Genomic DNA, 12,373 nt, shown 5'->3' on the forward strand with positions numbered 1-12,373 from the left:
ACACGAGGAGACACCAGGAGACGTGAGGAAACATGAGGAGACACGAGGAAACACGAGGAGACACGAGGAGACGTGAGGAAACATGAGGAGACACGAGGAAACACGAGGAGACACGAGGAGACGTGAGGAAACGTGAGGAAACATGAGGAGACACGAGGAAACACGAGGAGACACCAGGAGACGTGAGGAAACATGAGGAGACACGAGGAAACACGAGGAGACACGAGGAGACGTGAGGAAACATGAGGAGACACGAGGAAACACGAGGAGACACGAGGAGACGTGAGGAAACATGAGGAGACACGAGGAAACACGAGGAGACACGAGGAGACGTGAGGAAACGTGAGGAAACATGAGGAGACACGAGGAAACACGAGGAGACACCAGGAGACGTGAGGAAACATGAGGAGACACGAGGAAACACGAGGAGACACGAGGAGACGTGAGGAAACGTGAGGAAACATGAGGAGACACGAGGAAACACGAGGAGACACGAGGAGACGTGAGGAAACATGAGGAGACACGAGGAAACACGAGGAGACGTGAGGAAACGTGAGGAAACATGAGGAGACGTGAGGAAACACGAGGAAACATGAGGAGACGTGAGGAGACGTGAGGAAACATGAGGAGACACGAGGAGACGTGAGGAAACGTGAGGAAACATGAGGAGACACGAGGAGACATGAGACATGAGGAACTGTCACTGATTTGATGCACTTTGAATTCTGCATCAATATTATGATATTGTTTCTAAATGGATCCATGAGACACAGAGAGTGTGTGTGTGTGTGTGTGTGTGTGTGTGTGTGTGTGTGTGTGTGCGTGGGTGTGTGTGGGTGTTTGTGGGTGTGTGTGTGTGGGTGTGTGTGTGTGTGTGGGGGTGTGTGTGGGTGTGTGTGGAGGTTGTGTTTGTCAAAATAAAATAAAACCTTATTATGTTCTGTGAAGGAAAACAAATAAAAACTATTTCAGTTTGAGAACGATGTGAAGTAAACACTCTCCCACACCAAAGTCCACAGAGAAAACCAGTGATTTTTTGCTCACAGGGACACAGGAGCTGCTGGTCCTCTGCTGCCTCGTGTGGTCACTTTGTGTCACTGAGTTAAGTCTAAAGTCAATATTTTAAAATCAGTCATTGTAAGTTAGTGATGGAGGCAGCAGTGGATCAACAACTCCTGTGAACTCCTGTGTCTCTGTGATGTTAAAATCACTGGTTTACTCTATGGACTTTGGTGTGGGAGAGTGAGTGACTTTGGTGTGGGAGAGTGAGTGGCTTACAGACTTCAGTTTCCTGTGGTCACTCACGTTTAATGACGGACAGAGCACACCACTGCACCTTCTTCCAGCGACTGTGGATCAACCATGTGTTGACTTTCTTCACCAGCTCGGCCAGATGATCCGGGTCCGACTTCATGATCTGATCAAACTCTGCAAACTGACACGAGGACACGGACGAGGATGAGATTACGTAATCTGACGTAATGTTTACGTGACCCTCGCGCTCTTATTTTGAAATCACCGCCGCAGCCTCTTGCTCCGCTGCTGCGTTAAAAGTTTGGACATTATCGGAAAGAACATTGATAAATAAAACATGTTTATGAATAAATAGTGAAATAAACATCGAATTCCCCTCAGAGTTGAACACGTGTGAGTGAACGATGAAGGATGAAGGTGTAGATGTTCATTCATTCATCTTTAATGACGGAGGATCACGGCTGTGAAGTCGTCCTGAGGAAACTGCTGCTGTTTTATTAGAGACATCATTTACTGCTTCACTTTCCTCTTTCTCATTATTATCACTTTGACTTCTGACAAACACAGGTGAGCTACAGCGCCCTCATGTGGCAGACGACAGACCGGGTTTATCGCCTCTCAACAGTTAATTTGCCTTACTTATAATTCCAAAATCTACTTATAGTTCGAACATTTACTCAAAATTGTACTAATAATTCCGAAATCTACCAAAAATTTTGGAATTTAATAAAAAAATGAAATCTACTTATAGTTCTGAAATCTGAAAAATACTAAAAATCTACTTATGATTCTAAAATCTACCTTAAATTCTAATGATCTACTTATAGTTCCAAAATCGACTTCAAATTCCAAAAATTTAATTAAAATACTAAAATCAGAATCAGAATCAGAATACTTTATAAACATCTACTTCTGAATAAAGTCATTCAATTCAATTCAATTCAAAAATCTACTTCTAATTCAAACATTTACTCTAAATTCTAAAATCTACTTAAAATTCTAAAACTCTACTTATAATTCTGAAATCTGCTAAAATTTTTGGAATCTGCTTAACATTTTGAAATCTACTTATAGTTCCAAAATCGACTTCAAATTCTAAAAATGAACTTAAATACTAAAAATCAATTTCTAATTCCAAAATCGACTTCAAATTCTAAAAATTTACTTAAAATGCTAAAAATCTACATATAATTCCAAAATCTACTTTAAATTCTAAAAAAAATCTACTTATGATTCCGAAATCTACAAAAAAAATTGAAATCTACTTATAGTTACAAAATCAACTTAAAATTCAAAATCTACTTAAAATCCTAAATATCTACTTATAATTTTGAAATCTACTTATAGTTCCAAAATCGACTTCAAATTCTAAAAATGAACTTAAATACTAAAAATCAATTTCTAATTCCAAAATCGACTTCAAATTCTAAAAATTTACTTAAAATGCTAAAAATCTACATATAATTCCAAAATCTACTTTAAATTCTAAAAAAAATCTACTTATGATTCCGAAATCTACAAAAAAAATTGAAATCTACTTATAGTTACAAAATCAACTTAAAATTCAAAATCTACTTAAAATCCTAAATATCTACTTATAATTTTGAAATCTACTTATAGTTCCAAAATCGACTTCAAATTCTAAAAATGAACTTAAATACTAAAAATCAATTTCTAATTCCAAAATCGACTTCAAATTCAAAAAATTTACTTAAAATGCTAAAAATCTACATATAATTCCAAAATCTACTTTAAATTCTAAAAAAAGTCTACTTATGATTCCGAAATCTACAAAAAAAATTGAAATCTACTTATAGTTACAAAATCAACTTAAAATTAAAAATCTACTTAAAATCCTAAATATCTACTTAACATTTTGAAATCTACTTATAGTTCCAAAATTCTACACGTGTTACCACGACGACTGTGTCGTATGTAAAACAAAGTCACGGCAGTTTCATGCAGCCGTGCAGCGATGACTCCGCCCACATTGAGTAGTTCCTCTTTTGTAGTGGAAAACCAAACTAAACCTAAACCTAAACCTAAACCTGAGGTGAGTTGAGTTAAGTTAAGTTGAGCTGGGTCCATAGATGGAAAAGTAGCTTCTGTTTCTTCGTCCTTCAGTGTTTTATTTATCCTGCAGATTTGCAGATTCTCTCTTTTCCACAGAGGAAAACAGGACTTTGACAGAAATGTGATGAATTATTCATGAGCTGAGGAAGTTAAAGTCCATCTGTTTGTGTTTGTTCTTTAAAAACACACAAAAAACACAAACCTCTTCTCACCTGAGCAGCAACATGACTAAGACCTAAGACCTTTCCCCCCCCCCCACCTCGTTCTGCAGGAGAACATTAGCTAAGTGTGCGTTAGCGGTTAGCGGTTAGCGGGGGCTCACCTTCCCAGGCCGGAAAAACACTCTGGTCAAACCGAACTTGTAGTCGTGCTCGTTCAGACCCAGAGCTTTGAATAAAGCCTGGAAAACAAATACGAAGAACAGGGATTAATATGAAGAAGAAGAAGAAGAAGAAGAAGAAGAAGAAGAAGAAGAAGAAGAAGGAGGAGCTTAGAAAAATGTTGGTTTAGAGGTTTGGATGTTTAAAGGTTTCAGGTTCTCTGCAAATGTAAGACTTTTTAAGACCATAATTAACACAATTTAAGACCCATTTCAAATCCATACTGACAAAAAAGTACAAAAGTCATGAAGGAAAATTGGAGCCAAAAATCATTGAACTTGCAATTTCGGCGTCACTGTGGGCTTTCATTGAGTTTTCTCCGCTGCTATGCTAAGCTAAGCTATAGCACACCGCGACGCGCGCACAGCACTCTAGCTAGTGGTGCTCTGTAAACTGTCAGCGTGCAGCACAGGTGACATACTTTAGTTCTGTGTTGTTGTTGTTGTTGTTGTCACATCCTCAAAAACAGAAACATGTCAAAACGAGACTGAAGTTTATGCACTATTAAATAAAAGTAACGTTAATTGATTTTTAAGACGTTTCCAAATTGTATTTAAGACCTTTTATGAGATTTTAGGAGAATTTGAGACATTTTAAGGCCTTAAATTCAAATTATTGGAATTAAGACTTTTTCAGACGGATTCCCTGGGTTTAAAGGTTTAGAGGTTTTGGGTTTAGAGGTTTTGGGTTTAGAGGTTTGGGTTTAGAGGTTTGGGGTTTAGAGGTTTGGGGTTTAGAGGTTTGGGTTTAGAGGTTTGGGGTTTAGAGGTTTGGGTTTAGAGGTTTGGGGTTTAGAGGTTTGGGGTTTAGAGGTTTGGGTTTAGAGGTTTGGGGTTTAGAGGTTTGGGGTTTAGAGGTTTGGGGTTTAGAGGTTTGGGTTTAGAGGTTTGGGGTTTAGAGGTTTGGGTTTAGAGGTTTGGGGTTTAGAGGTTTGGGGTTTAGAGGTTTGGGTTTAGAGGTTTGGGGTTTAGAGGTTTGGGTTTAGAGGTTTGGGTTTAGAGGTTTGGGGTTTAGAGGTTTGGGGTTTAGAGGTTTGGGTTTAGAGGTTTGGGGTTTAGAGGTTTGGGTTTAGAGGTTTGGGGTTTAGAGGTTTGGGTTTAGAGGTTTGGGGTTTAGAGGTTTGGGTTTAGAGGTTTGGGTTTAGAGGTTTGGGGTTTAGAGGTTTGGGGTTTAGAGGTTTGGGTTTAGAGGTTTGGGGTTTAGAGGTTTGGGTTTAGAGGTTTGGGTTTAGAGGTTTGGGGTTTAGAGGTTTGGGTTTAGAGGTTTGGGGTTTAGAGGTTTGGGGGTTTAGAGGTTTGGGGTTTAGAGGTTTTGGGGTTTGGATGTTTGGGGGTTTAGAGGATTGTGGGTATAGAGGTTTGGAGTTTGGATGTTTAGAGGTTTGGGGGATTGGGTGTTGGGGGTCTGGGGGTTTAGAGATTAGCGGGTTTAGAGGTTCGGGGGTTAGTGACCGACCTTGCAGAAGAGCCGTGGGTCGAGGCGGCAGAGTTTTGGAGGCATATACTTCTGGTACATGTTGTAGAGTTCGTGGAAAGGAGCTCTGGACGGGAAGCCGCCCTGCATCAAGTCCAGCACCGACACCATACCTGCAGACACCAGGAGGGGGCAGCGTCAGTTAGCGACGGACAGCAAGACAACGAGCCAAATATCATAACAACCGGTTCAGTGTAATCACAGGCAGTATATGCTAGCATATATTTACAGACAGGACTTTCACTTTGAAATAATTAAATCACGACCAATAAAAAAAAAAAGACTTGAAAAGCCCAGGGAGACGCGGCTGCATGCTAATCACGCTAAACATGCTAATCAACGCAATATGTCAACCTTCTGTAGCTTCATGGTTCAACTTTGTGACCTTTGTCCCTGTTAGTCAGCGACTTTGTGTCGACATGATGAATTAATCACACGCACACACGCACACACACACACACACACACACACACCCACACGTGCACACACACACACACACGCGCGCGCACACACACGCTGTGAACGCTGATGATTTGGCCTCTCGCAGACGTCGTTAATCTGCGCAATTAGCTTTGAAAACTCAAATCAAAGAGCTAATTTGCAGAGCGCGCGCACAGCGGACAGATGCTGCTAATTGGCTTTCAGAGGAAAAAGGTCCTCGCTGCAGCGTTTACTGTCATTAAGTCGCTTCACAACTCGAGGACCTTTTCCCCGTCAGGTGTTTTCACGCTGCTCATTAGACACATTCAGGGTTTACAGCGTGAAACGACATCAAACTCTGACAAGTACACACAACCACTGAGGTCTTTATGACGACACAGCGCACTGTACTGCTTATATATACACAAACATACTGTATATATATATATATATGTATATATTAATACATGTGTACGTCACGGGTGTCACGATCGCGACGTCCTGCTCGACTAATGTTTGATTTTAGTCAAAGATGAAGACTAATTCAGTTTTCTTCATGTAACACAATAGTCCGACTATAACAAAGCTAGTCTTAGTCAGACTAATGGACCTGGATCATGTGATCATAGTCCGATTACTCCTGCATGTAAACACTTAGTCAGACTAACAGACCTGGATCATATGATCATAGTCCGATTACTCCTGCATGTAAACACTTAGTCAGACTAACAGACCTGGATCATGTGATTCATAGTCCGATTACTCCTGCATCTAAACACTTAGTTAGACTAACAGACCTGGATCATGTGATTCATAGTCCGATTACTCCTGCATCTAAACACTTAGTCAGACTAACAGACCTGGATTATGTGATTAATAGTCCGATTACTCCTGCACTTAAATGCTTAGTCAGACTAATGGACCTGGATCATGTGATCATAGTCCGATTACTCCTGCATGTAAACACTTAGTCAGACTAACAGACCTGGATCATATGATCATAGTCCGATTACTCCTGCATCTAAACACTTAGTCAGACTAACAGACCTGGATCATGTGATTCATAGTCCGATTACTCCTGCATCTAAACACTTAGTCAGACTAACAGACCTGGATTATGTGATTAATAGTCCGATTACTCCTGCACTTAAATGCTTAGTCAGACTAACAGACCTAGATCATGTGATTCATAGTCCGATTACTCCAGCATGTAAACACTTAGTCAGTGTTCTCCCCCCGATGTCCCCCCTGATGTCCCCCCCTGACGTCCCCCCTGACGTCCCCCCTGATGTCCCCCCCTGACGTCCCCCCTGACGTCCCCCCTGATGTCCCCCCCTGTCGTCCTCTCCATCAGCTCTAAACGAGCAGCGTTCTTATTCCCAGTCCAATATCAGTGATAAAGGACGTATCAGAGTGAGGCATCACCAGGTTTGTGAGGAAGAGGAGAATCAGAATCTCTGAGGATATTAAAGCTCCTCTCGTAATCTCTGCTCTGTAGATTATGACTTCAGTGGTTCTGAAGAACAGAACCAGGTGAAGACGTTCAGGTCAAAGTCACGAGGATCGTGAGGAAATTCTTGGAATGAACGTGATGGTGGTTTTCTCTTCACGTCTAAAGTATGAATTTATGATGAAGATAAGCTTTAATCTTCCTTCATCACTCATTAAATACTGATTTATTCACAAAGCTCAGCTTAACTTAACAGGTTTACATTAGTCACATTTATGACGCCTTTTCTTCTTCTTTATTTCCACATCAGTGTTTTCTGCTCTGACCAGGTTCAGCTGAGCTAATGCTAACGTGTGACGTCATCAGAATGAAGGCCTCTGATTGGTCGTCACTGAAGAGTCACGAGTACGACGTCAAAGACGACAACGTCCAACTGGAGATTAATGTTGAAAATACCTTAAGATTCTACTTAGAATTCCAAAATCTAGGTATAATTCCTAATGCTAAGTAGATTTTGGAACATTAACTAATTTTTGGAATTTTAAGTAGATTTTGGAATTTTAAGTAGATTTTAGAATTATACGTAGATTTTGGAACTTTAAGCTATTTTTGTAAATGTAAGTAGACTTTTTAACTTGAATCTACAGTTGGACATTGTCGTCTTTGATGTTGCGTTCATGACTTCAGTGACGACCCTCTCTGACCAATCAGAGGCCTTCAGTCTGATGACATCACATGTTAGCATTAGCTCAGCTGAATCTGGTCAGAGCAGGAAGTAAAGAAAGAAAGTGTAGAGAGTGGTGTGTGAACTGTTGTGTGTGACCACAGTCTAACAGGACAGTACTGACCTGAGGTCTGCAGCTGGGTCAGAACGACCACAGTCTAACAGGACAGTATTACAGTGTAATGACGACAGCACTGACCTGAGGTCTGCAGGACGACCACAGTCTAACAGGACAGTATAACAGTGTAATGACGACAGCACTGACCTGAGCACTGAAGCTGAGACAGAATCTGAGCTCCTTCAAACTGGTGACTGATCATCTTCAGGTTTGGTTTGATGCAGCGGATGAAACTGGAGCCCTGGAGGACACATGAGGACATGAGGACATGAGGACATGATGACATGAGGATATGAGGACATGAGGCCATGAGGCCATGAAGACATGAGGACATGAGGACACAAGAGGACATGAAGACATGAGGACATTAGGACATGAGGACACATGAGACATGAGGACATGAGGACACATGAGACATGAGGACACATGAGGACATGAGGACACATGAGGACATGAGGACACATGAGGACATGAAGACATGAGGACACATGAGACATGAGGACATGAGGACACATGAGACATGAGGACATGAAGACATGAGGACACATGAGGACATATGAGACATGAGGACACATGAGACATGAAGACATGAGGACACGAGGAAACATGAGACATGAGGACACGAGAGATGAGGACATGAAGACATGAGGACATGAAGACATGAGGACATGAGGACATGAGGACATGAGACATGAAGATATGAGACATGACACATGAGGACACATGAGGACATGAGGACACATGAGACATGAAGACATGAGGACACATGAGGACACGAGGACACATGAGACATGAGGACACATGAGAGATGAGGACATGAAGACATGAAGACATGAGGATATGAGACATGACACATGAGGACATTAAGACATGAGACATGTTGACATTATAACATGAAGACATGAGGACATGAAAACACGAGGACATGAGACATAAGGATATGAGACATGAGGACATGAAGACATGTTTTTCCGTAACAGACATGCTTTTCCCTTAACGTCCATATTTTTCCTTAACGTATGTTTTTCCCTTAACAGCCACGCTTTTCCCTTAACTTCAAAGTTTTCCCTTAAAATCCATGTTTTTCCCTTAATTAACATGTTTTACCCTTAGTGTCCTTTTCCCCCTTAACAATGATTTCCTTCATGTCTATTTTTTCCCTTAACGTCCACATGTTTTAACCCTTACTGTAGGAGCCAGTCTGTGTGACAGTGAGCTAAAGACGTGATCGTGTTCTTAAAGAAATCGCAGACTGACGTAGACGTGGCGATTGTCGTGGTTCTCGCTCTCAGCTCAGTTGACGTCAGTCACTCTCACACAGACGCACTTCAAAAAGCCCTTAAACTCTCCCTTAAACAGTCGTGGGTCTGAACACGTCCTCAAAGGCTCAGGAGGCTGAGGATTGAAATTCATGACATGCAGCAGTTTGTGAACAGGACGTGCTGACGACGATGATGATGATGATGATGATGATGATGATGATGATGATCTCCTGCTCGTAGGTGTTTGTTTGTCTCTGGTGACGAATAAAGAGCTCGATCACAGGAGGAGCTGAGACTGCAGCTGAGACGCCATGAGGACGGAGACACTGAGACAGACAGAGACAAAGAGAGACAAAGAGACAAAGACACTGAAGCTCACCGTGCTGCGCAGCTTCTCCAGGAGAATATTCAGCTGAGTCTGCAGGAGGAGGATGAAGAAGATACAGATAAAGACGAGGAAACGTCTCTGTGTGTGACATCAAACACAAAAGAACTGAAGCTAAAACAACAACAAGACTTTACATTCACACTGTTCTGCATCAGCTTTATTTAGAAGAAGAAGAAGAAGAGTTTCTGCAGGTGTTTGGAACAAACTGTGACTCAGCAGAAACTCAGAGAAACACAGGAATATATATATACACATATATATATACATAATATACATATATATATACATATATATGTATATATATACATATATACATACATATACATAATATACATATATACATATATATACACATAATATACATATATACATATATATACATAATATACATATATATATACACATAATATACATATATATATACACATATATATAAACATATATATACATAATATACATATATACATTTATACATATATATACATACATATACATATTTACATATTTACATATATACATATATATATACATATATACACATATATACACATATACACATATACACATATACCACATGTACCAGCCTACATATGAGTTGAAAGTAGTTTTGTTTTGTTTTTTTAATCAGTATTTGACCGAGATCTAGAAGCTTCGTCCTAAAGGTTCTCTGGGTTCCTCTGACTGACGCAACATTCAGTTTACAGCTAATGTCTCTGGACTACAAAATAAAAGTCCAGTGTTTATGGTTGCACCACCCTGACACTAAGGAAATGTACATGTACAGACAAAAGTTTGGAAATATTTAAACAGCTTTAAAACTATTGATATTAGGGAAAAAACATTATTCAAAAGACTTCAAACATACAAAACCGCCTGTTATCTTAGGGGTTTGAGAAGCATGTATACATACATATACATATATGTGTGTATGTATATGCATGCATATGCATAAATATATTTGTATATATATATATATATATAAATAAATACACATAAAGAAAAATCCAAAGTGACTTAGTCAAATGTTCTTTTTTTTTACCTTAAACTTGTTGCCGACGCTGATGAAGCTGAGTTTTCCCGCCTTCTGTTTGACGTCTTTGCTGTTGTTCGAGTTCTCAAAGAGTTCGCGGACGAATCGGTCTTTGGACTCACTGACCAGCGTCTGCAGCGACATGTGCAGCGCGTCGTTGTTCTTCTCCACGAACTTTGTCTGAAACGACGGTCGAAAAAAACAAAAGCACTTCACTTTTTTTTTTTTTTAAAAGGGACGTTTCTCTGTTCCTTTAACGGCTCAAATAAGTCAAAAATACGGCCATTTTGAGGCTCGGGTGTTAGCGGGTCAAAGCAGCGGGTCAGTGAACGCAGCAGCGGGTCAGTGAACGCACCGTCTCGTAGCACACGGCTCCTGCAAAGTGTCTGACGATGAAGCCCTCGTCGTCCCTCACGTTCCTGTGGACGGCCAGCTTCGACTTCCTGGGAATCTGAGACGGAGACGAGAAGTTAATTCCAGGCCGCGTACCGTCAGCCTCGGGCTCCTCCCCCAAAGGTTAATTTGTGGGAGGGGTTATTCGAGAGACACGCCCGTGATTGGACGGATTGGATTTACCGTCAGTCTGAAGTGGTTCTTGTGCTTGTTGTGAACGGTGTCGGTGAAGTGCTGGTCGCTGGGCTGAGGGAGTCGGTTCTCTTCGTCCAGGATGTCCAGGATGCCGACCAGCTTGGCCTCCACCAAGTCTGCGAGAAGGAGGGAGGAGGAGGAGGAGGAGGAGGAGGAGGAGGAGGAGGAGGGAGGAGGAGAAGGAGGAGGAGGAGGAGGAGAGAATCAGCTTTGCCGTTAATGAAGCCGCTGACGTTTGCCTGAGGCCACGATGACGATGGGACACATTAATTCCAGCAGAGGTGATGTAGACCATTAAAAATCTAAATTAAACTTTAATGGAAACTGAGGAGGAAGAGACGATCATAACGGCTCCTCCTCCTCCTCCTCATTCTCCTCCTCCTCACTCGTGACAGGAGACGACAGAGTGAGGAGGAGGAGGAGGAGGATGACTCCGTCTTAAACCACGAACAACATCGACGAAAGATCTGATTCGACAAAGAAACGTCATGAGGAACATCTCAAAGATCTCAGCGTACAGACCGTCTGGACCTAAATGTACCAAGACACGACCAGGTCAGTCTCAGGTCAAGAACTACAAGTCAAGACCTACAAGTCTCAGATCAAGACCTATAAGTCAAGACCTACAAGTCTCAGGTCAAGACCTACAAGTCAAGACCTACGAGTCCCAGGTCAAGACCTACGAGTCTTAGGCCAAGACCTAGACCTACAAGTCTCAGGCCAAGACCTTCAGGTCTCAGGCCAAGACCTTCAGTTCTCAGGCCAAGACCTACACATCCCAGGTCAAGACCTTCAGGTCTCAGGCCAAGACCTTCAGGTCTCAGGCCAAGACCTTCAAGTCTCAGGCCAAGAACTAGAAGTCTCAGGTCAAGACCTTCAGCTCTCAGGCCAAGAACTACAAGTCTCAGGCCAAGACCTTCAAGTCTCAGGCCAAGACCTTCAAGTCCCAGGTCAAGACCTATGAGTCTTAGGCCAAGACCTACGAGTCTTAGGCCAAGACCTACGAGTCCCAGGCCAAGACCTACAAGTCTCAGGTCAAGACCTACAAGTTCCAAGCCAAGACCTACAAGTCCCAAGTCAAGACCTACAAGTCCCAAGTCAAGACCTACAAGTCCCAAGTCAAGACCTACAAGTCTCAGGTCCGAAGACCTACAAGTCAAGACCTACAAGTCAAGACCTACAAGTCTCAGGTCCGAAGACCTACAAGTCCCAG

At 41.7% G+C, this 12,373-nt stretch overlaps 1 protein-coding gene across 1 annotated transcript in view; it reads right to left on the bottom strand.

Moving 5' to 3' along the window:
* myo6a (myosin VIa) overlaps positions 1-12,373 on the bottom strand; it is an 82,785-nt gene that overhangs the window by 22,688 nt on the left and 47,724 nt on the right. The window contains exons 16-23 of the mRNA XM_083898930.1: positions 11,149-11,276; positions 10,928-11,023; positions 10,582-10,752; positions 9,534-9,572; positions 8,040-8,133; positions 5,163-5,293; positions 3,650-3,727; positions 1,306-1,435 (exon numbers count right to left, since the gene is read on the bottom strand). Of these exons, the coding sequence (XP_083755056.1) occupies positions 1,306-1,435; positions 3,650-3,727; positions 5,163-5,293; positions 8,040-8,133; positions 9,534-9,572; positions 10,582-10,752; positions 10,928-11,023; positions 11,149-11,276 (867 nt within the window). The remainder of the gene's footprint in view (positions 1-1,305; positions 1,436-3,649; positions 3,728-5,162; positions 5,294-8,039; positions 8,134-9,533; positions 9,573-10,581; positions 10,753-10,927; positions 11,024-11,148; positions 11,277-12,373) is intronic.

The sequence above is a fragment of the Microchirus variegatus genome, assembly GCF_963457635.1.
Source record: "Microchirus variegatus genome assembly, chromosome: 12".
Taxonomy (NCBI): Eukaryota; Metazoa; Chordata; class Actinopteri; order Pleuronectiformes; family Soleidae; genus Microchirus; species Microchirus variegatus.